The sequence below is a fragment of the Rhea pennata genome, chromosome 2, assembly GCF_028389875.1.
Source record: "Rhea pennata isolate bPtePen1 chromosome 2, bPtePen1.pri, whole genome shotgun sequence".
Classification (NCBI taxonomy): domain Eukaryota; kingdom Metazoa; phylum Chordata; class Aves; order Rheiformes; family Rheidae; genus Rhea; species Rhea pennata.
Genome location: NC_084664.1, coordinates 150,240,133 through 150,264,938, shown reverse-complemented (window position 1 = coordinate 150,264,938; position 24,806 = coordinate 150,240,133). Strand labels below are relative to the sequence as shown.

Here is a 24,806-nt window from a genome sequence, read left to right as displayed (position 1 = left end):
TGCCAGAGAACGGTCCCAGACATTTAATTTACTCACAGAGACCTAATCCTAGAAGTAATGCCCTTTCAAAGAGGGATGTGATGTGGAGCCCTTTCAAAAAGCTTTGCTGTGCCAGGACATTTCCTTCTTTCCTTTCAGTAGGGGCAGTTTACACTGTCCAGCTGAAAGCACTGCTTGCAAACGTGACTCCTTATAACCCATGTTTTTGGGGTGTTGGTATCTCCCTTATTACTGGAAAAACTAATGCTTGCCCTGAGGGGAATGCTAGGACTACCATCCATGCAGCCCTCTTGTGCAGTAGAGAGGTCAAAAGATTCTTATCACCTTTTCTGGCACTTTGAGCAGCTTGGCACAAACTTTTTCCTTTTGTTGCCTGAGAGGTGACTGAACCTGAAGGTGAGCCGTGCTCATAGATTTAGCAACCTGTACCATGTGCTTTTCATGATTCTTCCTATCATTCTATTGATCATTTCTATATTGTTTTTACTTTTATTCATCTGCTGCATGTGTCCTTGCAGAGACAGGAATTTGTTTGCTGTGTGTTTTGAGAGTGCCTCATATGATTTGGCCCTTTTCCTGGCACTGCTGTAAAACAGCAGTGATAGAGGAATAGCAATGATAAACATGGCAGGAGCAAATAAAACACGTTAAGGACGTGGTGATGCTTACCATTCTTTACAAACTTGATGGATGTGTTAAGCCGAGCGACATTGATATTCAGTTGTCCAACAACTCTGCGGTATCTTCCACAGTCACAGACTGTGCCTGATGCAATAAAAAGGACAGAGAATTCCTCTATTTAGAAGTATATATGTGTGTGTAGAGGATCAGCTGTAATCCACTTTCAAACCTTCTAAAGACTTGGTGTCAACTTGTGGAGAGCTAGTCTCACCCTATCTTATTGGCCATACTTTTGTAGACCAAAGCACTCAATATGTTACCTCTATATACTCCCTTGTTAACTTGCTTAAACATCCCTAAGTTTGAAAATGCAAATGAAAGAGTCATAGTTTGCCATCTTCCATCCACCCATATCACTGTAGGATTTATACATCCTCTGCCCCTGTCATCACTAATTCCATCGAGTTGAGATGTGATTTTCATTGTGATCTGAATGCTCAAAGTCTATCTCCAAAACTGTAAACACCATTGATTCTTCAGCCTCCTGAAGGAAACAGCAGCATTTGTGAAATGTGGAACTGCTGTTTGCTCAGTAAAACTGAGTAAGTGTGAGTGTGCACAGAGGCAGGAGTGGAAAATCTTTGGGAGAGAGACCATGTTAGTGAAGGCTGCATACAGCTGTGGTAGAGCAGAAATAATTTACACCAACTCAGATAATCAATAGCTTTCAAGTGCTGAAGGCTAAGTTGTATTTTTGTTGGTAAACTGAAATTTGATTTGGTATAGATTTTGTTTGTTCCTGTTCTCAGAGAGAGAGGAAATTGTTGATGGTTTCCCATTCCAGAACCAAGCTGGCATTGCCCATGAAGTGTGTTAAAAATGATTATAGCTGTACATTCAAAGTGGAAAAACATTTAAGGTTATTAGCAGACTACAGCTTATGCTCTATGTAAAAAAACCATATTCTTTTGTACTCATCCTGCTATTAGGAGTTTAGCTCTTCATTCCTTTGATGTTCAGAAACTTTCTTCTACTTTCCAATATAAATGTGTTGCTGATCTATTTGTACATGTTAGTTTTTATGTTATCGGTCATTGTCCATTAATTTCCTTAACTCTTTTCCATCTTGTGTGTATTTTGGTGTATTCATAACCATCAGTCATGTCCCTACACAGTGTCTATTTTGCCAAACAAAGCTTTTCCAGTCTCCTTCTCTTTGTTTCATCTATTCTGAGGTTTATCCACTTTGTAGGCCTCAGAATTTTGTAAAGATCAAATTCAAACAACCAACTCTGAGATCAAAGAATCAGCAGACTCAACCATTTTGAAGAGAAAGATGCATAACATACCTGCTTTTCCCTTTTTTCCAGGCACCCCTGATAAGCCTTTGGCTCCTTTGTCACCTGGATAAAAAAGAAAATATATTCTCAGATCTCAGATTGTGCACATGTCAGGAAAACATATTCGAAACACCTGCTTAATAATATACTAATGGTCTGCATCTGGTAGAAAGCTCTGATGTACTGTACTAGCAGATGTGCCAAGTCAAACATCCCATGATTAATTCTAGTGAATGGAAATAAGCAGAACCCTTTAATAGCTAACCCACTGATAAAGCAAGCATTTTGCGTGTTGCTGGTTCCTGGTACCACTTACTTTAAATATAAGCTACACAATGATCCTGGAAGGCAGAAGACACTCAAGAAACCTGTGGGAGGGGAGACCTAGTTTTTTCCATTGCCTGGCAGGACAGAGCCTTTCGTGGATTCAATAGCTCCATGTCGGGATTAGGCACAAGATGAGGCTGATGTACGCTAAGCCACTGAATTCGTGTGTGCAACAGAGTGAGCATGCAGGCAGCAATTAACACCTTCATAATGGGATTAAGAAGCGTTAGCACTACATTTCAGAGTTCAGGACATTACACTTAATGGAAATATGGTTTATTTTCATCCAGCTGCTTTCCTCTTGTTCTGTAAATCATGAAAATGATGAGAGTACTTCTTCAGATGTGCTAAAAGGCACCTTTTTAAAAAATTTCAGCTGTAATTTTGATCAGGAAATGCCCTGACTTTCCTGAGTGGAAGTTCCTTTTTTTCTCCAGATAAAAAGTAAAGAGAAGTAAGGAAAAATATTCCAACTGGAAGGGAGTGATGAAGTATACAGTCAGCTTGCCAGAGAGATTAATTTACTTAAAGACTCAGAGCTTTGGTTTACTTAAAGATAAGCAACTTGTGGTAATCTTAAATTCTAGTCTCCTTTGCTGATTGAAGAAACTTGGGAGATAACTATCTGTGTCTTCAGTTGTCTAGGAACTTTTGAAAATTAGTCCCTCAGGCCAAATTCTTTTGTTCTTTGATCCTGAGGCTGCTAGAGGCCATCAAGGGTTTGCTAGAATACAATGACCTGAGAAGCTCTCAGGAGAGGTTGCTCTACCCACTCACTGTATTTCTGGGTTGATGTGCTGATTAGAGACCCCAGAGTTCCTCTTAGGTTGGTGGAATCCCTGCTGAGCTTTCAAGGCAGGTTGCTGGCAGGAGGAATGGTTCTTCTTGTGTCGTTCTTTGGAGTATCTAAGGGGAGGGTCTGTGTCTCTTCTCAGGCTACTAGGGCAATAATTTCATGGCATTATTATCCAGGCAGAGCCAGAATCTACCTTGATTTGCAAGGAAGAGTTGCCCTGCTTACGTTCTCTTAAAAATCTTTAAATCATTTCTCTTCCTAGGTGTTGTGTGTGTCGCTTGCTCACATCTCCCACACCAATGCAGCTGACAAAGTGTGGCATCCCAAACAGCGACAGAATATTGATTTAGGGCCTTCAGTATCAGAAGCAGAGACACAAATTTGCCTTTCTCTTTTAGATCTCTCAGAGGATTTGTGCTACTTACTTCACAAGGGGCAAACTTCTCTCTTTCTCTTTTATCATCCAAGAGGATTGGTTTATTAGGTCATGTAGCAAATTATGTTAGCCAAATAAGTCTGATATATGCCAGATAGGAAGTAAATCATAAACATGTCAGTTATCACTGGTCACCAATTTTTACTCATTAGTTTATGTGGAGACATGGATCACAGCCATTATTTGATATTACTCCATACCTGGAAATCTCACAAAACACATGCTTAATTTAAGGAAAAAAAAAGAAGAAAAAAAAAGGAAAAGAAAAAAAAATCCAAAATTAGAACTTACCCTTTCCTCCAATTGGGCCAATTTTGCCAATCATTCCCTGATCACCAATATCCCCCACAGTTCCTTTGTTTCCTAAGAGAAGAAATGCAAGGAAGAGGGTGGGGATGGTATCCATCATTTCTTTCCCAAGACACTTCTTAGCTCTCTACTGTTGATACTTTTCCTGAGCTTTGCCTGTCCAAATGCTAGTCATTGACACAAGTATGCTATGTAAGTGTACATGGTACGAGGAATAGTGTGGTATTAGGCATAAGCCAGTATCATGGGTAGATGCTAACAAAAATGATGCACCCATTTCTTCCCTGTTTCTGTAGCTCTGGTTTCATATTTATTCCCTCTCCTTTTTACTGGTGTTTGTTGGAGCTTAGAGGGAGACAGTTCAGGAATAAACCCACAAAGAATGAATTACTATTTTGATGAAGTTAGCCATCTGTTGGGGTAGCAGCCTGAGCTGGATTGCTGAGGGGTCTCCGTGAAAACTGTTGCTGGCACAAGGAAAACAGCACGGATCCATAGTCAGCAATTGCATCCGTTCTACTGGCAGCTTTCCCCTTCGCATTTTGCTGAGTTTCTTTCAGTGCTGAACCCACACCAGGCATGAATTTATTGCGTCCTAAGTGTGGTGCCTAGGGTACAAGCTGTAACTACTGTAACTTTAGGAAGGTTTGCTAACTGGAGCTCCCTTTGCTCTGACCCGACCTATGAAGGTGTTGCCATCAGCCACTGTGTTATAGGTATCCTCACTCTTTTAGCAGGGAACAGGAATGTGGCTGTAATGTCAGAAAACAAATGACATTTGCAATGACCTTGTGCAGACAGTTTTCTAGTTCTCCTTATCTCTCCTCCAAACACCCTCCTTTGCTGTTATATGTAAGTGGTTGCTTGCCTAGTGCTGCAAAGCTTAAATAACTGGAGTTTTAAGGATGGTTTGGAAGGATAGTTCAGCTCTGTCCTACAGTAGAATAAAACAGTAGGACATTGCAAAGCACTGTTTAAAAGCCCAGAAACACCATATTTCTTACAGGAAATACAAAGTAAAACTATTAGTGAGTATTCAGAAACTGATCTTACTTCACAGCTAAACTATTTTTTTTTCCCTCTCTTTCTTTGTACCATGGGCAAAAGTCCCTGATGATTTCTCGAGGTAAAGTCCTCATGGCTTTAGTGGGAGTCCTTCTCAAAGCAGGACTACAAATAAGGAGGTGCTAGCTTTGCTCTATGCACCTTCCCAGTTCTCAGAGCACCAAGATAATGATTGACTTTTTGATTTATCAGTGGTTTATATTCTGAAGTGGCTGGCTAATTATGAGATCCCAATTTAGGGAGTTTCGGTTTGCACACCAACATTGAACGCCACTTTGTAAATGGTTTGTTATCTGATCTCCTTTTATCTAATCTCTTTAAGATAGGAGGCAAAGTCACATGAATGTATATAGAAGTGAAAAATGTTTACATTATAACAATAGTAAGAGGATGGTTTTAAAGGTTCTATTCAAGTAAAATCTTTCCTAATTTGTCTTAAAATATTGGACTACTGTCAATTAAGAAGGAACACAGATATGCATTAACATTAAGCTCTAATGATAAATGAAATTCTTGAGTTACGGCATGCAGACAAGGTTGACATGATAATGTCTGGTGTGTCAGAAGGCTCTGCTCAGCTCATTATGTAGATGTGGGATATATTTAATAGTGTCAAGTCCTGAGAAAACTTAGGCCCTTTGTTCCCAGTGCAGCTGCTGTTTATCAGAGGAACTTTCTTTCTCAGTGTATGCCTCAGCTTGCTTATCTGCAAAATAGGGACAGCTGAGACTGGATTTTGTTGAGCATCTTGATAGATTGCTAAGAAGTAACTCTCCAAATTCACCTAAAGGATCATTTCACATATAGAATAGTAGTCTTCCTGGTTATACATGTGATCTGGGCAGCTGATCAGTCTTCTGTATCTCAGTTGTGATTGCCACTTGGGAAAGCAGCAGTAAAAGTACTGGTTTATTACATGAGTATTTAAATTTATTGCCAGCTGTAGCTGTCTTCCATACCAGAAGAAATTACACCAAATTCTCAGGAGCATTGTCAGGTTCACTAATTAATGTTTGGCAAGTGTTGTGAAATTAATTGGTGCAACAGGAATAAAAAGTATTAAACATCACTCTTTTTATGTACTGGTGCAGTTGTGTACATTGTTATTCACATACCACTAATAGTCAACAAACCATCATAAATACCTTTTGGTCCTTTTGGTCCAACTTTTCCTTGTCTTCCTACTTCTCCTCTATCTCCTTTTTCACCTTCGTCCCCTTCCAAAAAAAAAAAAAAAAAGCATCACGGTACGTTTCACTCAGCACAGTAAATGCAACTATACGTCCTCAGAAAGAGAAGTTCATATTTTTTTTCCATTGATTTCTTTTTATTATACATTGAAGACACAGTAGCCATGAAATATATTTCCAGAGAAGAGCTGATGAATCTGGCCATCATTAGGAAAAACTGCAAACCTTCTCTTTTGGAGAGGCTGTTCCAACATAAGGATTACACACCTTATGTGTAACATCAAGTTCTATTCCTACTCTTTAAGCCCTATTAGTTGTATAGCACATAAATAAGCAAGTCTTTCTCTAGTTGGAAACCTAAACTCATACAGGAGAAATACCAAGGAATGCAATAGGAATTTATTAATTGCTCCTAGTGAGTCTATATTCAAGGTATGTGGAAGCTACAGTGATGGGAGGAGTATAAATATGTGGTAATAGATCTTAACATAGACGTTAGCACTTAGTATTTCAGAAATCTTGCATTCAATTTTTGATAGGTGACATTTATATATTACTATATTTATGTGTTAATGTGAAAAGCATGTTTTGCAATTATGCCAATATTTTATTTTGAAATTTGCATGCACAGAATATCTGCAAGAGGTTAAGTTCGTTGCATTTATTACAGTAGTGCAGAGAGTCCCACAAATGAGATCAAGGTCCTATTACACAGGTTATTGTATATAACTATAATAAGAGAGAGCCTCTTACTGAATGGCTTACAGTATAAAGGATCAAGACAGCAAACAGTAATTGGAAAGAAATGTTACATCCTTTCTTAGAGAGCAATTTAGCTTGAGGTTATGCAGGAAATCTGAGACACAACTGGAGTTGATTTTCTTATTTTCTGATTTTTAGTCATGAGGCAAATCTTAGGAACATTTTTCCTCTTTTTTTGGACAAACACGGGGTGGTGCTGCACCAAACAACCATCTGTGAATACAGGCAGCTGTCAAAAGCCACTCTCTGTATTCCCTGCCATTCTCTGCAAAAAGACTTGCAGCTTGAGGGGAAGCAGTGCCACACTCCCCATCCCAGTCCAGGATCTTACATGTGAGTTGCAGCCTATTGTATCTAATGCCTGCAGCCCAGAATGGAGAAGAGGCTGCAGTTCAGGGCCTGGGGACCAAGGGAGGGAAGTCTGTCTGAATGTCTACATGACAAGCATTACATGACAAGACTGAGTGCCTGGTAGAGGGTCTCCAGCCCTGGCTGGGGGTGTTCAGGGAGCTGCTGACTGCTGAGGGGGACTGCTGCCCAAGTAGCCACTTACAGCCACACAGGAGCAGTGGTGAAAGGTTACTGCAGCCAAGGGCAACATCGAGGACCACTCATGAAGAGCAATTCTGCCCTGCACAGATTAGTCTTGTGCCTTTCAAGCCCATTTATATGTTTGCCCCCTATAATACCCTATGGTAAAGAGTTCAGTGGTTTAACTGTGTACTGGGAGAGAAAGTCACTTTCCTTGGTTGCTTTCAGACTGATGGTTTCATTGAGTGCCCTCACTCTTGTGAAACAGACTGTCCACTCATTCCTAATTTATTTTCTTTTCCAACAGGTAGGGCTGTTTTATGGGGTGATGAGAAGTGGTGCACATTAATTGCAATATATGAAATGTAGTAGTAGCTGTTTTGCTCCTCGATACTCATGGACTCATGGAGACTGAGTTGAGTCTGTCCCTGTACATCAAAAGAGACACTAGCTATAGGGCTCTCCTATGGAGGGCAGACTCACTCCACTGGTCAGGATGGTCTCAGGGGGTGGTGGTGAATAGTCCTAACTGAGGAATGTAAAGGGCTGTACTTCAGTCTGAGTTAGAGGGAGGAAGTGTTTGCTAGAGGGAAGGACAAGAAGACTTTCTGAGGAAACATGACATCTGCTGTGTGTGCTTGTTCACTCAGGCACTTTATTTTTAATGCTAGCTGCCACAGGACGAAGTAGGAAGAGAAAAGGTTATAAGCAGCCAACAAAAGAACATTTAAACATCTTTTTATTTTCACTGATTCTTCAAAGATACTTGATTAAGTCAGTATATATATTTTGAAAAGCCACACTCCTTAAAAATCCAGATGGAGCTATTGGTCTGAACTTTAAGGTCATGAAAAGATACGTACATGTACCGAGGTTATTTTATAGAGGTCATCAAATAAGAGGCACCCAGAGAATTTACAGGTTAATTTTGCTGTTAACCTCAGTGCTAACATTTATGACTGAGAAACCAAGATATTGTTCTTTCCAAGCCCATCTGTGAGACTTTGAAAAAACTGTAATAATTAGTTATCAGTAGTTTGGAAATCTGGAAAAGATTCTCTGAGGCTGACAAAGAACTTGTAAAACTAAACTCCAAAAGAAAGTTAAGGGCTGATGTGGTCATGGTCCGCAAGCCTGTGCAAGGGGAAGAAGTTTGTGATAATAGAAAGAAAGCAAGACACAATTTAAAGGCTGGAAAATGACATTGGATGAGTTCTGATTAGAAAAGTAGTACTGGGATATTTAACAACTGGAACATGCTCTCTGGCAGGAGAGGGAGATGCAGGAGGCTCTTCTTCACTTCCAAGCTTTACTGGTGAGATTAATTCCTTTATACAAGACATGCTATAATTCTGGATTTGATGTAGGAACTGTTGAGGTAGTTTCTTTGGCCTGTGTCACGTAGGAGCAAAACAAATTCCTGCAAACTTCCAAGTCATGAAGGGGTCTGTCACCCTGGCAAAATCCATATTGCATCTGTCAGGCTAACTAGACACATCTGCATGTCTTTCAGACTGTTTTATAGGGTTAAGGGCTCTAGAGAGACTGTTTTTTTCTGTAGGGGGCTCTATGCAAAAATGATGCTTTGTTTATAAGACACATTGCACAGACAATTAGTCTGAGAACTAGAGCTCTGGAAAGATTATCAGTATACCACTAGATGCAGCTGTGATTACTACTAGAGATGTATTTTTTCCCCAGTCTCAGATACAACATTAAAAGCTGTATTAAAAGAGTCATTAAAAGCTGCAGTGCTTTTTTCTCTGGGAATCTTTAGAGCAAGCTTTTCACACATGAGGCTGCCAGAGATTTAGCTTGATTCCTGTGTATGAGCCATTAGACTGAGAGCTGATAAACGGTGTGAAAGATGTGGGAAAATCCTTTGAGAGACTTGAGAGTGTCTCAACTTCTATTGATAATATCTGATGTATAGTGTCAGGGACCTATGTTTAGTGCCTCTAAAAGCCTGAAGGAGAAGGAAGTAAGTTCTATGACCCATTCTGTCTTCATGTAAAGCAGCCTACCACCCTATAGCCTACCTACCACTATGCCTTCGTTCCCCTACCTGGGAAAGGAGTAAAAACATAATAATATGGCTATCTGTAAAAGGAGAAAGAAGATCCTGTTCTTCCCATTTTGCCTCTGAAATGGGTAAACCATTACAAAGCAAGGATAGAAGCAAACAGTATTATTTAGTGGTACCATTTCGTTGTTAATTTAAGACTGGATTAACTCCAGTGTTTGATAATACAGTGTTAATAATTATATGTCCGTTGTGTTCCCCATTAGCTGTTGTGTGTAGAAATCTCGAATTTTGGCAAAAAGTGTGAACTGTTGGGTTATGCTCCCCTCTTGTGGTTGCACATTAATTTACAACGAGGTAGGAAGGATTGCAGGAGGTTTACTGTTTGTTTTGGGCAGGGGTTAAGTTGGCTTTGTCTCTAATTTATAATAAGCACCTCTCCCTTCCTCTTGGGCCTTCATGTGGACAAGCTATCCCACTGTATTAGCCACTTCTTTGTAATCTGGCAAAAAATTGAGTCTAAATCCTGGCAGTACTTTGGATTGAGCTTGGAAATTTTGTGCCATTGTGCTTTGTACAACATGATTTGTTCTATAGCAAAAAAAAATCCTCAGATCCCTGACATAATGAGCTTAGAGCATATACCGAGTTTAAACTCTCCTTTCTGCTGCTGACTATTTGAGGAAGTGACAGGTTTAGTTTTATCCTAATTAGCTGATTATCACTTTAAAATGTGGTTGCAAGGGGGCCAGATAAGGCAGTGCACTGGCACCTGAAGCACGGATGAAGCAGTTGGAGCTGGTAGCTGAAGAATAGCCATGTCGGCTCTTGTAAGTATTCTCTCATGTTGATTCACTTCTTCTGTGTCACAGATTTAAAATATCAGACTATTAAAGTGAAGACACAGAACAATAAATTACTAGACTCTTTGAGCTTAGTAGGACTGTGCAAAACAGAAGGAAAGCAAAAGCCATGAACAGTAAATGACTTTCACTGTCATTTGAACATTTTAATTGTAAGTGAGAGGGGGAAAAAACTAAGCCTTTCCTCCTCCTGTAAAAAAACTTAGGAAAATGGTGAAGATATAATAATCAATAGGATTTTTAGGCCATTGAAAGGGTCTCTGCTGCTTTAGGAGTTCCATTAAACTATATAATGTTAAGAAGTTACCTTTAGTAAGAATTTAGTTAGTAAGAATTTAGTAACCTTCAAGTGGCTTGTATTTCCCTGGTGAATCTTTTGCTGGCAATTTATCTGGCTTGTATTCATGAATGAAGGAAGTTATCAGGTTAAATTTTTCACGTATATTTAGTGACTCCCTGAGTCTTGTAGTTAAGCGCTAACCCCAGTTCTTGGAGAATCAGCATGTAATCCCTGGGGTTTACAGTGTCCACACTTACATGTAGAAGCAGGCTTGCATCTGGATGAGAGCAAGTCTGCAAGTTGTATAAAGACTAAAGCCAGGAGGAGACTCCTAACTCTGGGTTTATGTATTTTTTTTCCTCTGAAAGCATGAAAAATGCCCAGTCTTTTCATTCAGAGCTCTACTTAGAGACTTCCTGGTTCTACCCATGATTTTATTGATGCAGTTCTCCAGGTGAGCTGACAAAGTTGTATCCTCAGGTTAGGTCCCAATCCTGTCTCCTGATCAAAAATACCACAGAAAAATTAGTGCTCTCCAAGGCTGTCTTTCACAGTGAATCAGCTAAATTGTTCCCTCTGAAACAACAGACAGACAAAGGCTATTTGCCTTTCGTGAGACTCCTTCCAATATGCAGTATGGTTGGACTATCTCAAGTTTAGTTCCCTGCACTGTGTTCACCTCTATCCCAGCCGGCTCTGCACACACCACAACCCTGTATGCCTTCCTCCACACTCTAGGGCATACTCAGTCTTTGTAATGATAAAAATGTCACTTTTGGTGGGCTGCAGCACAGCCTTCCACCTGCATCAGATACTTGAAATGAAAGATCCCATGACTAAGAAATGATAAAAAATACCTTGAGAAGACCTGCAGCCAAGTGCAGTGGGGGCATGACCAGTATGCTTTATGGAGGGAGAGAGGACTAACCTTGATCAGTATGGACATGCCATTTTGCACTAAATGTCTTGGAGGCCAAGGATCACACCCTGGAGTAGATGCATTTAGTATTCCAGATGTAGCCCATCTCCCACCACAGTCATTGTACTGAATCTGTTATGCAGTGTTGCCCTGTTCTGCTCAGCTTCGTGCAGCTTTCTCTTTCTTCCCCAGAGAGGGTAACACCCTTCTACACAAGTAGGATTTGGGATGTTCAGGGGAAGATTCTTCAGTTTTTCATCATAGTATTTCCTTTTTTGTGTCACATGTCTTTCTCTCAATATGGCTATCACTTCAGGACATCTTCCAAGGAGGGCAGTTTATATGATGGCTCCCTTCTGACCACTTGCTACATGGAGGGCCCTGGTTGCTTTAGTTTAAGGTGGGTGGTCAGGTTTCATGATTTTCTAAAAGACACTGGTGTCCCTATTGCAGGGATGTTCTCTGCTGAAGCAGTCACAGAGTTGAGGTCTTGCTAAGTTTCTTAGATGAAGCTACCCTTACTCAGAAGATAATGCATAAAAGGACTGACCAGAAGGACAGGTGCCCTCCAGGGAAAGATGTGCAGAACAGAAGTTGGTAAAATACCCCAGGCATTGCCAAAACATCCCTGTGCTTGGCTATGTGAATCAGGACAGACAGGGAAGTGGCATGTACATTGCAGGTTACTAGAAAGCCTTTGTGTGCCAGAGGTAGTTGATCTACACTGCATTTCCCTGATATTTCTCAAAATGAGAGAGCATTACTATTTGGGACTTACGGAGCTGCGATTGATAACCACCATAGCTCCTTCAAACCAGAATTTCTAATCTGGGCTTTTCACTGCTCCATGGCAGCTACCTACACAGTGAATATGTCGACAAGAGCTATGTTCTGTGCTCACAGTACTGCTTAGGCAATTACAGACCCTCCCTATCTCCACAGACAGAACGTGAAGAGTTCAGATGGTGCAGCCTTTCCCGAGTGTTAAAATAAAGGGAGAAGGATATGTGCGTAATTCTGAAGCTTTAAGAGTCATCCAGAAGCAACTGAAAGCCTTGTGCTCCTAGAGAAGCTCTGCAGATAGCCACAGGATTAGCCCACAACTACTAGGCTTTAAACACGTCTTACGTCTTCAGTATGCAGCGTACAGGCGCTAAGTAACCCTGAGCACACTGTGAAACTTTGCAGCGCTCGGGCACGTACAGTCGCTATTGAGAGATTTAGGCACTAGAGGGAGCTGCTGATTCCAAGAAATAAATAGTCTAGTTTGTCTTTCCGAAGTACGGGCATGTCACAATTACGTCAAGAAAGCCTCAAGACTTTGTCTATTTTCACTTTCAGCGTTTTTCAGAATTTCCAGTAGGGATTGTTGTTTTCAAGCTATGTATGACTAGTTAGGACAGGAATTCTTGTCCTGTCTTGGAGTGAAATGACGTCTGCCTAGAGCTGTTCTGATACAATGGCCTCTTCCGCATCCTTCTTCTACCCACCAGTCCCCAGCACTGGTCTGCAAACTTCCCTCCCACTGTACACAGTTTTGAACACGCTTATTACCCTGTGTTGAATAAATTTAACTCACAAAACAGAAAAATAATAAGGCAGATAAACATTTTTAGGTGAACTGAATTGGCTCAGTGAAAGGTCTAGTAACATGAAAGGTGGAGGTAGGAGGTCAGAGGGGGGGAGACAAAGGAGAAGTTGGACCTCTGCTTTTGGCAGAAAGCTGACAGACCAGTTCAGCTGTAGTGTATACATTCACCCATAGCTAGCTACTCTTCCCAGACAGGCTGCAGGGGCCATGCAGTGCTCCACAAATTGTACCATGAGAAGCAGAAGCTTTCTTTGTAAGTTCTTGGACACACGTTGTCTTTCTTCACCCAGCCCCAAGTCAGACAATGGGCACTGTCGCCTCCCATGATGAAAGGGAAAGAATCATCCAGAATAAATTGGATTCTCTACTCACTTTTCCACTTTCCACTTATAAATGTCCATTGATTTTGGTAAAAATACCCTCGTCTTCTGTTTCATTCCATTAATCAGACCCTAGTATGCAGTGTATTCAGTGAAGCTCTGCTGACTTATGTCATTTGAGAATGTGGTCCTTTTTGGATGAATGGGACATATATTATGTCCTTAATAACACAGAAATAATTTAAATATTGGCTGTGATTCTCCTTTCACTTGAGCTGCCCTGATGTATTTTTCTGCTATTGTGATATTATCTCAAAGACCCATGGGTTACTGCGGCTCAAGCAGGGAATCAAACCAACAATGATATGAAATACAGGCCCATTTTATTTTGAATTTATGTTTTTAAGTGCCTACATATATGCATATAGCTCAGACTGATAAACTTCAAAAACTGAATATATGCTAAAATATATGAAATCTAAAATACATGAAAAGCAGAATTATGTGTTGAAATTAAAGGACTCTTCGGATCAAACATGAGGCGCTAAGAGGGGAGCTTAGTTATAGGTTTGAACAGCCTATAGGATGTGGTAAGGCATTTTATATTTTCGGAAGGAAATGCGGATAGCAGCATATCTGGTTTCTGAGAGAGTCTGAGATTTTCCAGGAGTGGAATTGTGTAAGCACAATTAAAGCTGAGAGAAGGACAGCTATACTGGAGACCACAATAAATGCTATTTTGAGGCGCCAGCCAATGTCATAGAGTTTATAAGCATCATTTGTCAGAAATAATAATAAGGAAATGCTTTACAACTGAATTACTGTGGGGAAACTCCCAGTATTCTTCAGATTTCATTTCATTCTCACCTTGGATCTGATTCAAGGCCTTTCAAGTTCTTGTGTCTGGATTTCAAAGGAAATTAATTGGGACCTGGGACAGCTGAAAAGATCTAGAGCCAGTCTTCTGAAACCCTGAGCTCCCATAAATCCACAAGAAACCAACTATAGTCTTGTTCTGCATGTCCATGGACTCAGCTCCCACTGCTTCCCATCATTGCCTCTCTTCTGCTTCTAATAGGAGTTGAGAAGTCAAAGTTTTGGGCTCTCTGCTTATTTCTGCCCTCCCACTGAGGCATAATGATTTACTCCAGCCTGGTCAGATCCTAGTCTCATTTATGTCAGCTTTACAGCAGGTTAGGCAAAGCTGAACTCACTGCCTCAAGGCTGGGGCTGGGCCATTCCCCACTGTGGTGGAGGAGGAAGTGAAAAAAGGGCAGAGCTGGGATGGAGCCAAAGGGAAAGCCTTGGAGAGCAAGGCCAGCTCTTTCCACTGCTGCCAGAGGACTGGTGCTTTTGGTCTCGCAGCTTCAGCTGCCTCCTTAATTCCTCTCTCATCAATAGCCAACCTATCTGCAGGCTGAGGAGGGTGGAAAGTAAGTGATGGGGCCGTGACTAATTTTGCTTGTCCAAGCTCTTGGCTGCCCTAAGAAATTCGTTGTTTTGTTTATGCTTGATCTGGTTCTGTTTGTACTGAAGGAGTCGGCCAAGTACAGAATTTGGCCTTTATTGTCCTAGTTACTCAGCTGTGGATAAGCATTACTTAACATGACTTTTCAGACATCCTGTGCGAAAGTGCTCTAGCTAAAACCAACCTGTTCATAAATATCTCAGGTCAGACACCAAAAATCACTAGTTACAAATACTGAAAAGCTGTTTTGGTCCAAAGAACAGACTTTTTATAGAGCTATGTCTTTTAGGCTGTAGTGGAGGCATGTTTCCTAGAGAATTTCTGTAAGGGTTCTAGAAGAAGCCTCACAGATTTCTATGTTTAACTTCTATATAATCATGTTTGCTGTGTAACTCAAAAGCTTTCTCAAGATGACTGGACAAGGCAGCCATTGCACTAGGTCTATGTTCATTAAAAAGATTGCCCTTGTTTTGAAAAGTAAGCTGAGCATGACTTAGAAAACTGGGAGAGGAGTACCAGCTTTTGCTTTTTTCTAATTCCTTCTGTTTCGTTTTCCTGGAGCACATGTTTACAAAATTTCATTGCATAATTCTTTAAAACTAGACTTCAACTTGCATTTACTTGCACTAGTGGTTGGAAAGCATCAGATGGAGGGAACTGCAACATGCTTGGTTTGTATCACTCATAACCACCAGAGGTCAGACTTTAACTCCTATTAATTTGTAATACTAAACAACTTTCATTCAGACTGGCTAATATCATAGAAACTGGAAGTGCAAAAGATATAGAGGATGTTTGCTCCTTTAATTCCTCCTGTCCTGGCACACTGTATCCTTCCAGAGTATTTTCATGTCTATAAAGGCCTCTGATTTTGCCTCATGTGATTTGAGAGCTGCTAGGCCTGTCACGACTGGTATGGAGGCTTTCCTGATATTTGGCCTAGAATCACCCTTCCTTTCCATCCCATCACTCATGTTATACTTCTCTTGTGGAGCCTCTGGTATGAGTATAAAAAAAGAATATTTTTTTTAAGGGGAAGGATTTGGCTTAGGCTAATTAACTTAGACAAGTTATACATGGCTGGTGTGAGCAGTGACCAGTTTTCAGGACACTAATGACCCTTTTTGAGCAGGTGATTTTGATAGGGAGCATCCAGAAATGTCAAGTTCTTATTCTTATAGCAACTAGGAATGCCTAGATGATGGAGTAATGTAACTTCCATGAGTGAAAGAAACATAGGCTTACGAGGTTTGAGTTTCTCTGAACACCTCCACTTCTCCCTCAGCTTTCCCTTCTGCATTGCACTGTATGAAGGGAACAGCAGTATAGCTGCTGCATTGGACTGGAGTCAGTCCCACTTGTAGCTCACAAACTGCATCTAGCTCATGGGACAATTTTTCCCACCACAACTTTGCACTGGGATAGTAGGTGAGTGGGGAAAGGAGTTATATACAATGTAGGAAGTTTTACAGCTATTGAATACCTTTTAATCCCTTGCACTCCTAGGTGCTTAGTCCCATTAGGGACTCCCATGTCCATGTGGAAGGAGGAAGTTGCCAAGACAGCAATCTGACCTGCAGTGATGGAAAAAGCTGACCAGCCTACTGTGAGAGCCCAGCTCTTCCATCTCGTGAGATCACCACTGTGTTCTGCCATAGCTGAAGGTGCTGAACAGATGGAAGTGATGAAACTTGTGCAGGGTGGGTAAAAACTTGTTTTCTGAACAATAGTGGATGAATGAATACCACAGATGTAGCACCGAAAATAAAATTTGCAGCAGTAGAAGTCATGAAATTGTTCCTTGTCAGGATTAAAGTCTGAGCAGTGAAGTTTGCCTGTGGCTGTGGTGTGGTCCTAGGCTGGGTATCATGCGTCCTAAGTACTAAGGCACAGGACAGATAGAGGAAAACTGTCAGCAGGAGACTTTCTTCTGCCATATTAGTCAACATCCTTAACTACAAGGGATGTTGGAGGAATAACAGAGTTGTTCACACACCCAGCTTATTCTGTCTTTAGTTGCTCAGTTGACTGGCAATCAAAACTACCAGTGCTATTGACAGACACTTACAAGTCTCCTGGATGAACTCAGATCAGTTAGGAACTGAAATGATGCTATGAATTCATATCATCATATCATACGAAGTAGTTGTGGGGACCCTGCCAAAGTACTGTTTGGTTTTGCTCATCTTTTGGTGTCAACCAGGAGACAATAGAACTGATAATGGCTAAATTCAAACTTTCTCAGTGGAACACCTGTGAAGAGCAACAATGTCTAACCTTTAAATGCTCCCTATCCCAGCTAGACCACAGAAAGTAGCTGGAGTCCTAACTAGTCTTGTGTTGTCACAAGACTGCCTCATTAGCCCTGTGACTTGTTAAACACAATTTTGTCAAACTTTCATCTCCAGCTTTCCATTATTCAGATACTAACTAAACAAACTCCCACTAGCAGTAAAGATCTCCCTTGGGGATCATTACATCTCTCTCTGCATTTATGCTGCAGCAGCAAAAGTTTAAGCTTGGATCGTAATCATAAAGAAATTAACTTGCTGATTAAAAATGATCCTTTAAGCAGTGTGTGTTTGAATAATCCATCAAAAAACAATTGAGTCTGTAGCAGTACTTTGACTTGATAATCTCTTTCCTGTTTAAAATTTAAATAAATTGCATTTTTCACTCAGTTTTTAGCCTATAGAAAAATACAATGAATTACTAAAAAGAAAGACGTATTTTGAAGTGCAGTAGTCATGGTCTGGAATATATATTTTATATCTGTCACTGCAAGATAGATTTGTATGTCAAGGACCTAGTTCTTGGCTGATGTGCTCCCCCAGGCAGTTCCACTGACATTAGTTGTGTTACACAAAAAGTTAATGCAGAAAATTTGGTTTCAGGTATTTGGAAAGTGTTCTGAAGATAAAAGAACTGCATAGGCAAGAGCTGATCTAATTCTTGTTGAGGTCTGCAGTGAAAGTCCTGTTTAATTCAGCAATAGCTGCTGGATCAGGTCTGATAAATGCAGCAGAGCTCTATATACAAGTAAACATTTGGAAATAATGACAGTACAATCATTTTAAATATTGCATATATCTCCCTACCTGTAGATCCAAAGTGAAACATGAACATTTTATAGTAGGTGCTTAGTTTTAGGCAAATCCTCTCAATTTATGACTGCTAACTGTACTCGTGATAAATATAAGAAGAATTATGTGGCTGGAGAACGATGCAGAAGGATATCTCTAACTTAGGTGAGAATCTATGAGACTGTTCCTGAAACTAAAGAAAACAAATTCAAGTCTCCTTGCTGCATCACTTTCCCCTCATCTCAGTTTCACTTTTCTAGATGTTGGTACAGTCTGCAGTGATTTAGATTTTTCATCCCCAGCCAATGCCACAAACCCTCTATGTCTCTATTTTAAAAAATCAACCTTCATCAGTACTGGTCTCAGCATTAACAACCTGATATTCCTCACCTTTTGGTCCAGGTAATATAGTGTGTGTCGAGCAGACATCTGTTGTAGGTCGATTGTCAACATCAAAACCAAAAATCTGAACTTGGAAAATAAAAAGCACTACTAGGCTCCCATATTTCCTTAGCTGTTGTTCTTTCTTGCTGCTCATCCTTGCAGCTTCTCAGGAAATGCCTTTCGTTGTTACAGTCTTAACAAATGCAGCCGATACAAAAATAAATGCTCTACTAACTGAAGCAGTGCAAAGAATTGGGAGTTACATGCTACAACAGCTAAATAAAGTGAAGGAGAAAGTTTGACAATGCCCTAGTTATTTCTGTCCTGCACATTATCCAGGATATTTATTTAACAGTGACAGCTGTTTATTCCAGTTTATCTCTTATCTGTGAGATGTTTAGCTGCTTTTGCCATGGAAAATTTCTTCAATATATGAAGATATCTCTTTTGTCATTTTTTTTCCTTTCAGCATAGACTCCTTTATACACAACTTTGTGCTTACTCAAAAGACAAAAGACTTCAATATTGTAACCATGTGAGTACTAATTACTTATAGGATACTTGTGGCTGGTTCTGTGCTAAAAGAGTAACATAGATTCCTTATAAAGAGTCATTTCTATGAAAACTTTCTTCCAAGGAGATCTTTAGTGACACTGGAGTAGGTGTGGGCCTGCCATGGGTTGAAGTCACAGGGACTATTTCACACTTCCTAGCTGCTGTGTACTGTGTAGTAGGACCTGAGAGCGGGGGCTGAAAAGCTGAAGCTACCAGTGGATCTCTGAGCCAGAAACCCGAGAATGAGGGTTTTATGTATATAGCTTTCTCCACAATGGTTGCTGCAAGCCCATATTATGTTGGTAGACGCAGTACAGAAGGACTGATGTCAGATTTGAAGCAACAGAACAAGATAAGCTTGAGTACCTTCTACCTTTCTGCCTCTACCTGCTATTTCTAACCAGGAGAGACCAGGATAGTAGCATAGAAGAGCTCCCAAGGCCATATTGTTTCTGCTCTTTTTCCTGAGTTGCCCAGGACCAGTGTTCCTGGTTCATAGCAGCATGAGGTAGGCTATCAGTTTTTCAGTTGGGTGCTGGGACTTTACAACCCAATGCAGGAGCCCTCCTGGATGAAGGAACAGGTAGCCTGCAACACTGCTATATATCCTCTCAGAAGGAACGGTGACAGATATCCATCCCTGTGCAGTCTCTTCCTAGAAAAGACTTTAGCTTTTGGTGAGGGAGAACACAGTGAACAGGGACAGCAGACTGTTCTACGTAGCTTGGCAGCAAAGAAAGGAGATGGGCATTTATAATCTTTCCTGGAACTTCATTAACTTTTGCTTTGTTACACAAGGAAGGACACAAATATTTTCCAAGCTGAACTTCTCTGTTTAACTGCCTAGTGTGTGATAGCGTATTTGCTTTCTATTGTAGGCAAACAATTCCTATAATAATAGTTTTTTAGATACTTTCTTCATTATTTAAGAGAGCTTTAATTCTTTAGCTCCTGTAACCTTTAAGCCTTTTGACAGAAAAAGTAGCAGTACTGAAGAAGAGTGGATACCTTTTCTTTATAGGCTGAAGAAGGGCTTTGATCTCAAGCTTTCATGTGGAATGACACATTGGCCAAACTCCTAAAAGGGGTCAAGAGATTCCTCTCTCCCTCTCTTTCTAGTCTGGTCAGACTGTCCCACTTTTCAAAACACTTAACATGATTTTTCTTTTTTGTTAAACTGTATATGGTGTTTTTTAGAAGCAAATAGTGGTCTATCATAACAAAAGTCATCTAACACCCTCAGATCTGGCCTTGATAACAGATACACCATAGGTAGAGGAGGAGAAAAGTAAAACCTGGGATTATAGATGGACAGAGTTGTACCAGGAATAAACTTGTTCCTCTGTGATTTGAGTCAGCTCTGACTTGTAAGGTTTAAATCTGTTTTATTTATCTTTTCTTTCTCTCTACTTTCCATTTCGTGAGCATAAGGTCAATGTAAGAGCAAGAATAGATAGCGTAGGAGTGGGAAGCTAGTGTACTTAGCTTTGGAGGAGGCATTTTGGGAAATGGTGCCAAAGTGATGTGAATGATGCTATCTGTTCTACAATACTGAGAGACTTACAGTGCCTTCTTTGTTATTCATCAGTGATAAAAAGGAGTAAGCGTAAGTGAGACAGGAAACCATTTGTTTAACCAGTTCGGCTGCTGACTATGACTAAGAGAGGAACATTTTTCTGATACTGCTATTGCTATGGTGGTTTTTAAATTTTCTTGTTCTGTATTAGACAAGAAATCAAGACTCTTTACATGTTTTCGTAATGAAAGGCACAAACCCCTTAAATGCAGAGTGAGAAATGATGCTTAATATATCTAAGAGCTTGGTAATTAAGGCATTTACTTAAAATCTAGGAAATCCAGATTCAAATTCTTCATCTGTTTAATTCAGATCAGTGTTTGCAGTAGAGCTTTAAGGCTGTATCACCTTATTACAGGGCTAATCAATTATCTCTTCCTGTATGTTGGACTAGAAATCATGTCCTGGAACTAGGAAACCTGCCTCAACAGGAAATCCATCAAAACTGATATACTAGCACCCAAGACATGGGTTTTGGTAATAAATATTTATCAAACCAGTTTCACTGAAAAATTCCTCAAGCAGCTCTATTGCTCATGGGGATTTAATGAGGCAGATTGTGTATTGTGCATCTTAATTCTCATTTAAACAGGCTTAGGGAATTGTCTGTAGGCAAGAAGGAAAAACAAATGAGGCAGTTGTCCAGACATAAAAGACAAACATTTCTTAAAGCATGAATGTTTTACAAGAAAACCACAAGAAAACACAAAAGAAAATCCTGAAAGATTCTGTTGCTTCAAGCTGAGCAGTAGTCAACTCACCTTTGTGTAGTACACTGCCTCCTTAGAATCCAAGTACTTCCTTGGTAATTTGTATTACCTTCATTTGATTATCTTTTGGATGTTAGTAGTTAAATGCTAATAGACTACAAAGAGTATACACCACATCCTGAAGCAGTGTTTGTCAAAATGTGGCCAGATCTACAGCCAATTTTAATAATTCGTAGAGTCCCAGATCCTGTGGTTCGACTCCAGGTTAATACATCCTGCTTGTTATGGGTTGATTCAGCCAGAAGTGCTGAGAGTCCACTGGCATGCTTTCTGTCCCAAATTTAATATTAAGGAGAACATTCATCCTTTGTGCCTGAGTGTGCTCACTACCCAAGGGCATCTAAAGTCAAAGAAAAAAGTACAAATTTTCTCTACTTTTTGTTCCTATATGGTTTTTGTTCTCTTGGTGTTGGAGACCATGACTGTTTGAAGTGTTTCAGTCTGTCCTGCTAGATATCTCAATCAGGATAGCAAAGCTTACAGAGAATGGAAGAGAAAAAGCCTTACAATGTGCTTTGCCAAATACAGGGAGGAAACTAATCCTAAGGTTATTTTGTAAAATATCATTTTTGGTTTTGACACTATGCAATGTCTGCTTGAACCTATAAACAAAGGCTCTATCAATGTTATTCTTATCATTAAGATACAAGCAATGACCAGACTTTAATATGCCTGCAAATAACTGTAAAACTAAGGACACAACTAAGGACAAAATTCTCCAAAATCTCATTGCTTCTCTATTCAGTAAACAGAGCTTTTAGGAGTCTCATGATGTTCCTTAACTCTTGTTGAATATTCAAAGAGATTTGTCAGTCCCTGCAATGTAGAAATATATGATCTCCCATCATCTACGATCTCCCTGACTCCTGCTAGTCCATTTGACTATGTTGAGTAGGATACCTCGAGGGGTGGCATGAGTCTGTCCATGCTGGCTGTCCATGCTAGTTAGTGTTCCCTAGTCTGGCTCAGAGATAGTGCTCTAAGACATACTGAGGTCTGCTGTACAACACCTTACTTGGACACCTTGGAATACTCCTTCTCCACTTTCTTAACCCATCCTATCCACTCCTCCCTTCAGCTTTTAGCCCTTGAACAGAAGAGCTGGCCCAGATTCCCCCAGAAGTGCCAGCTCTGAGGCAGGCGGCTTTTGGAGACAGCAAGCACCCAGGCAACAATATGACTGATCGGTACCAAAATCTTGGAAGGAGCTTGGTTTGCAGAACCATAGACTGAGGGAACTGCTGGACACTTTCTGAGGTGCAATGCAGAGCAGACACTGTGCCCTGTTTTCTAAACGAAATTTGGTTGTGTGTGGTGAGGTCACATCTGGAGTGCTAAGTCCATTTCTGGGTTCCCAAGTACAAGAGAATCACAGAGCTACTGGAGCAAGTCCAGCAGAGGGCTACTAAGATGATTAAAGGACTGGAGTCCTTATATGAAGGGACTCTAATATGAGGAAAGGCTGAGACTCTTCAGCTTGGAGAAGAGAAGACACGGAGGATCTTGTCAATGTGTATGAGTGTCTGAAGGGAGGGTGTCAAGAGGATGGAGCTAGACTGTTTCCAGTGATGCTCAGCGATAGGAGAGGCAATGGGCACAAACTGAAATACAGGCAGTTCCATCTGAACGTTAGGAAAAGCTTCTTTTCTCTGAAGGTGACTGAGCACTGGAACAGGTTGCACAGAGAGATTGTGGAATCTCCTTCCTTGGAGATATTCAAAAGCCATCTGGATAGGGTCCTGGGCAATGTGCTTTGGGTGACCCCTTTTGAGCAGAGGGGTTCAATTAGATGATCTCCAGAGGTCCCTTCCAACCTCAACCATTCTGTGATTTTGTGATTCTGCAACCTCTGCTCACTCATGTAACACTGCATTACAGCTTCGTGTTTCTAACTCTTGCACTTCACAAGATTTATTAGCTCATAGTTAATGAGCCCCATTACAAAAACTAAAGGTGACACAGGGACTCCACCTAATTCTTTTCCAGCAGCATATATCAAATATGCAGTACTGGCCCTTATTTGTATCTACTGGGAATTATACTCTACACAGTAGACCTTCTCTTACAGTTGGTCTGCAGGCTATTACTCATACTGAAAATGGCTTTGACTTTACTCATACAGCATTAGACTTCCTGAAGAGGCTGAGACAAATACCTATTGTTATCGTTTTCCATGCAAACACTCGAAGAAGCTGTCCAAAAGAGTAAGACTTTCACGTATTCATTTAGAGATACAATAGAAAGTGAAATACTGAGTGTGGTTTGTAATTGTGTTTATCTAAATGCAGCCTCTTCCTGCTTCAGAACAGATTTTTGCAAACAAGAGGGCAATGATTCAGTTCCAGGGGAAGATTGACAAAATAAACCCTGGCTTCTGCTGACCTGATGTAGTGCTGAACAGTGTCCTACCCTGGGAAAATATTTCCTGCTTCATTTTCATAAATATTTATATAATTCCTTCTGGGAAACATGTCTTCTTCAGAAAACTGAACATACTTCTCCCTAACAAAAATTTAACTGTTTGTTTACATCTGAGAGATTTAGGGCATGTACCCAGCCACTGCCTTAGATTTTTACATTCTTATCTCAGTCATTTCTCTGTTTTAAATTTCTCTTTTATTCTCCTCATAGAGATGCCATCATGTCTTGGGTCACAGAGCTTAGTTCTGGCTCTGGAATTTGAGTATACTCAAGGCTCTTGAGCACTGGTATTTTGGGCTGCAGAGATAGGGACCATTCTGCCTGGAATCACATTTCTCCTTGGCCCAGCTATGTTCTTCCCATTCTGGCTTGAGGCTCCTCTCTAAAAAAAGTAATGTAAGCAATTTTAAAAGGAACTGCATGGCTAATGAAAAATGTTTATATTTAGAAACAAACTTAAACACACTGCTGACGTAGGACTGAACTGAAATAGGACTGAAGTTCAATCTTTTCAGTTTGCTTTCTAAATTTATAGTGGGGGTTAGTGGCAAAGCTGTGCACAAGTTGCCCCAAGAGAGCAAGCATACTCTCCACCACAACAAAATGAAACAGGTTGATCCTACTCTCTTTAACATTTTAAGAGAAAAGAAGAGTGACAGATATTGAAGCACAGACTGCCAGACTGCTCCAAGTCTTGTATTAGTGCAGAACTGAGCCTTGCCTGTCAACACATTCTCAGTCCTTGTGTGAAGTGGTGAGCTGTGTGGGGTGCTCCAGAGAAAGCTGTGTGATGGGTGGAAGACAGATTCATGAGGGTGGGCAGATGCTAAGCTTGTGCCCAGGATAAAACATGTAAATGGGTAAGTGATACCTAGGCCATGTGCTGACCCACGGATTTTACATGAAACCTGTTTGTCTTGAAAAAACAATGAAAAAGCTTCAAAGCACCATCAGCCCTATGGGATGTCAGTCACCAGCTCCCAGCATTCAGCTGCTCTGTGTTGCGTTACCCATATGACCTTCTGTTTCAACACATGCATATTTATAGATTATAGCTGTGCAATATCTTTTTTTTTCACTTCAGTTCAAACTCTGCCACACACTTTCCAAAGAGAGCCTGAGCCAAACAGCTCTTAGCACTTTCTTCAGCACTTTGCCAAAAAAACTTAGGAGGCA

At 40.5% G+C, this 24,806-nt stretch overlaps 1 protein-coding gene across 3 annotated transcripts in view; it reads right to left on the bottom strand.

The window, feature by feature from the left end:
• The window catches only part of COLEC10 (collectin subfamily member 10), a 28,841-nt gene extending 10,273 nt beyond the window's left edge, over positions 1 to 18,568 (bottom strand). For 2 of the 3 annotated variants that reach the window (XM_062570570.1, XM_062570569.1), the window contains exons 1-5: positions 18,315 to 18,568; positions 6,040 to 6,111; positions 3,812 to 3,883; positions 1,971 to 2,024; positions 670 to 765 (exon numbers count right to left, since the gene is read on the bottom strand). In XM_062570570.1, the coding sequence (XP_062426554.1) occupies positions 670 to 765; positions 1,971 to 2,024; positions 3,812 to 3,883; positions 6,040 to 6,111; positions 18,315 to 18,462 (442 nt within the window). In that variant the 5' untranslated portion in view covers positions 18,463 to 18,568. The remainder of the gene's footprint in view (positions 1 to 669; positions 766 to 1,970; positions 2,025 to 3,811; positions 3,884 to 6,039; positions 6,112 to 18,314) is intronic. The other variant, XM_062570571.1, reaches the window with a different exon arrangement.
• Between the last annotated feature and the right edge of the window lie 6,238 nt (positions 18,569 to 24,806).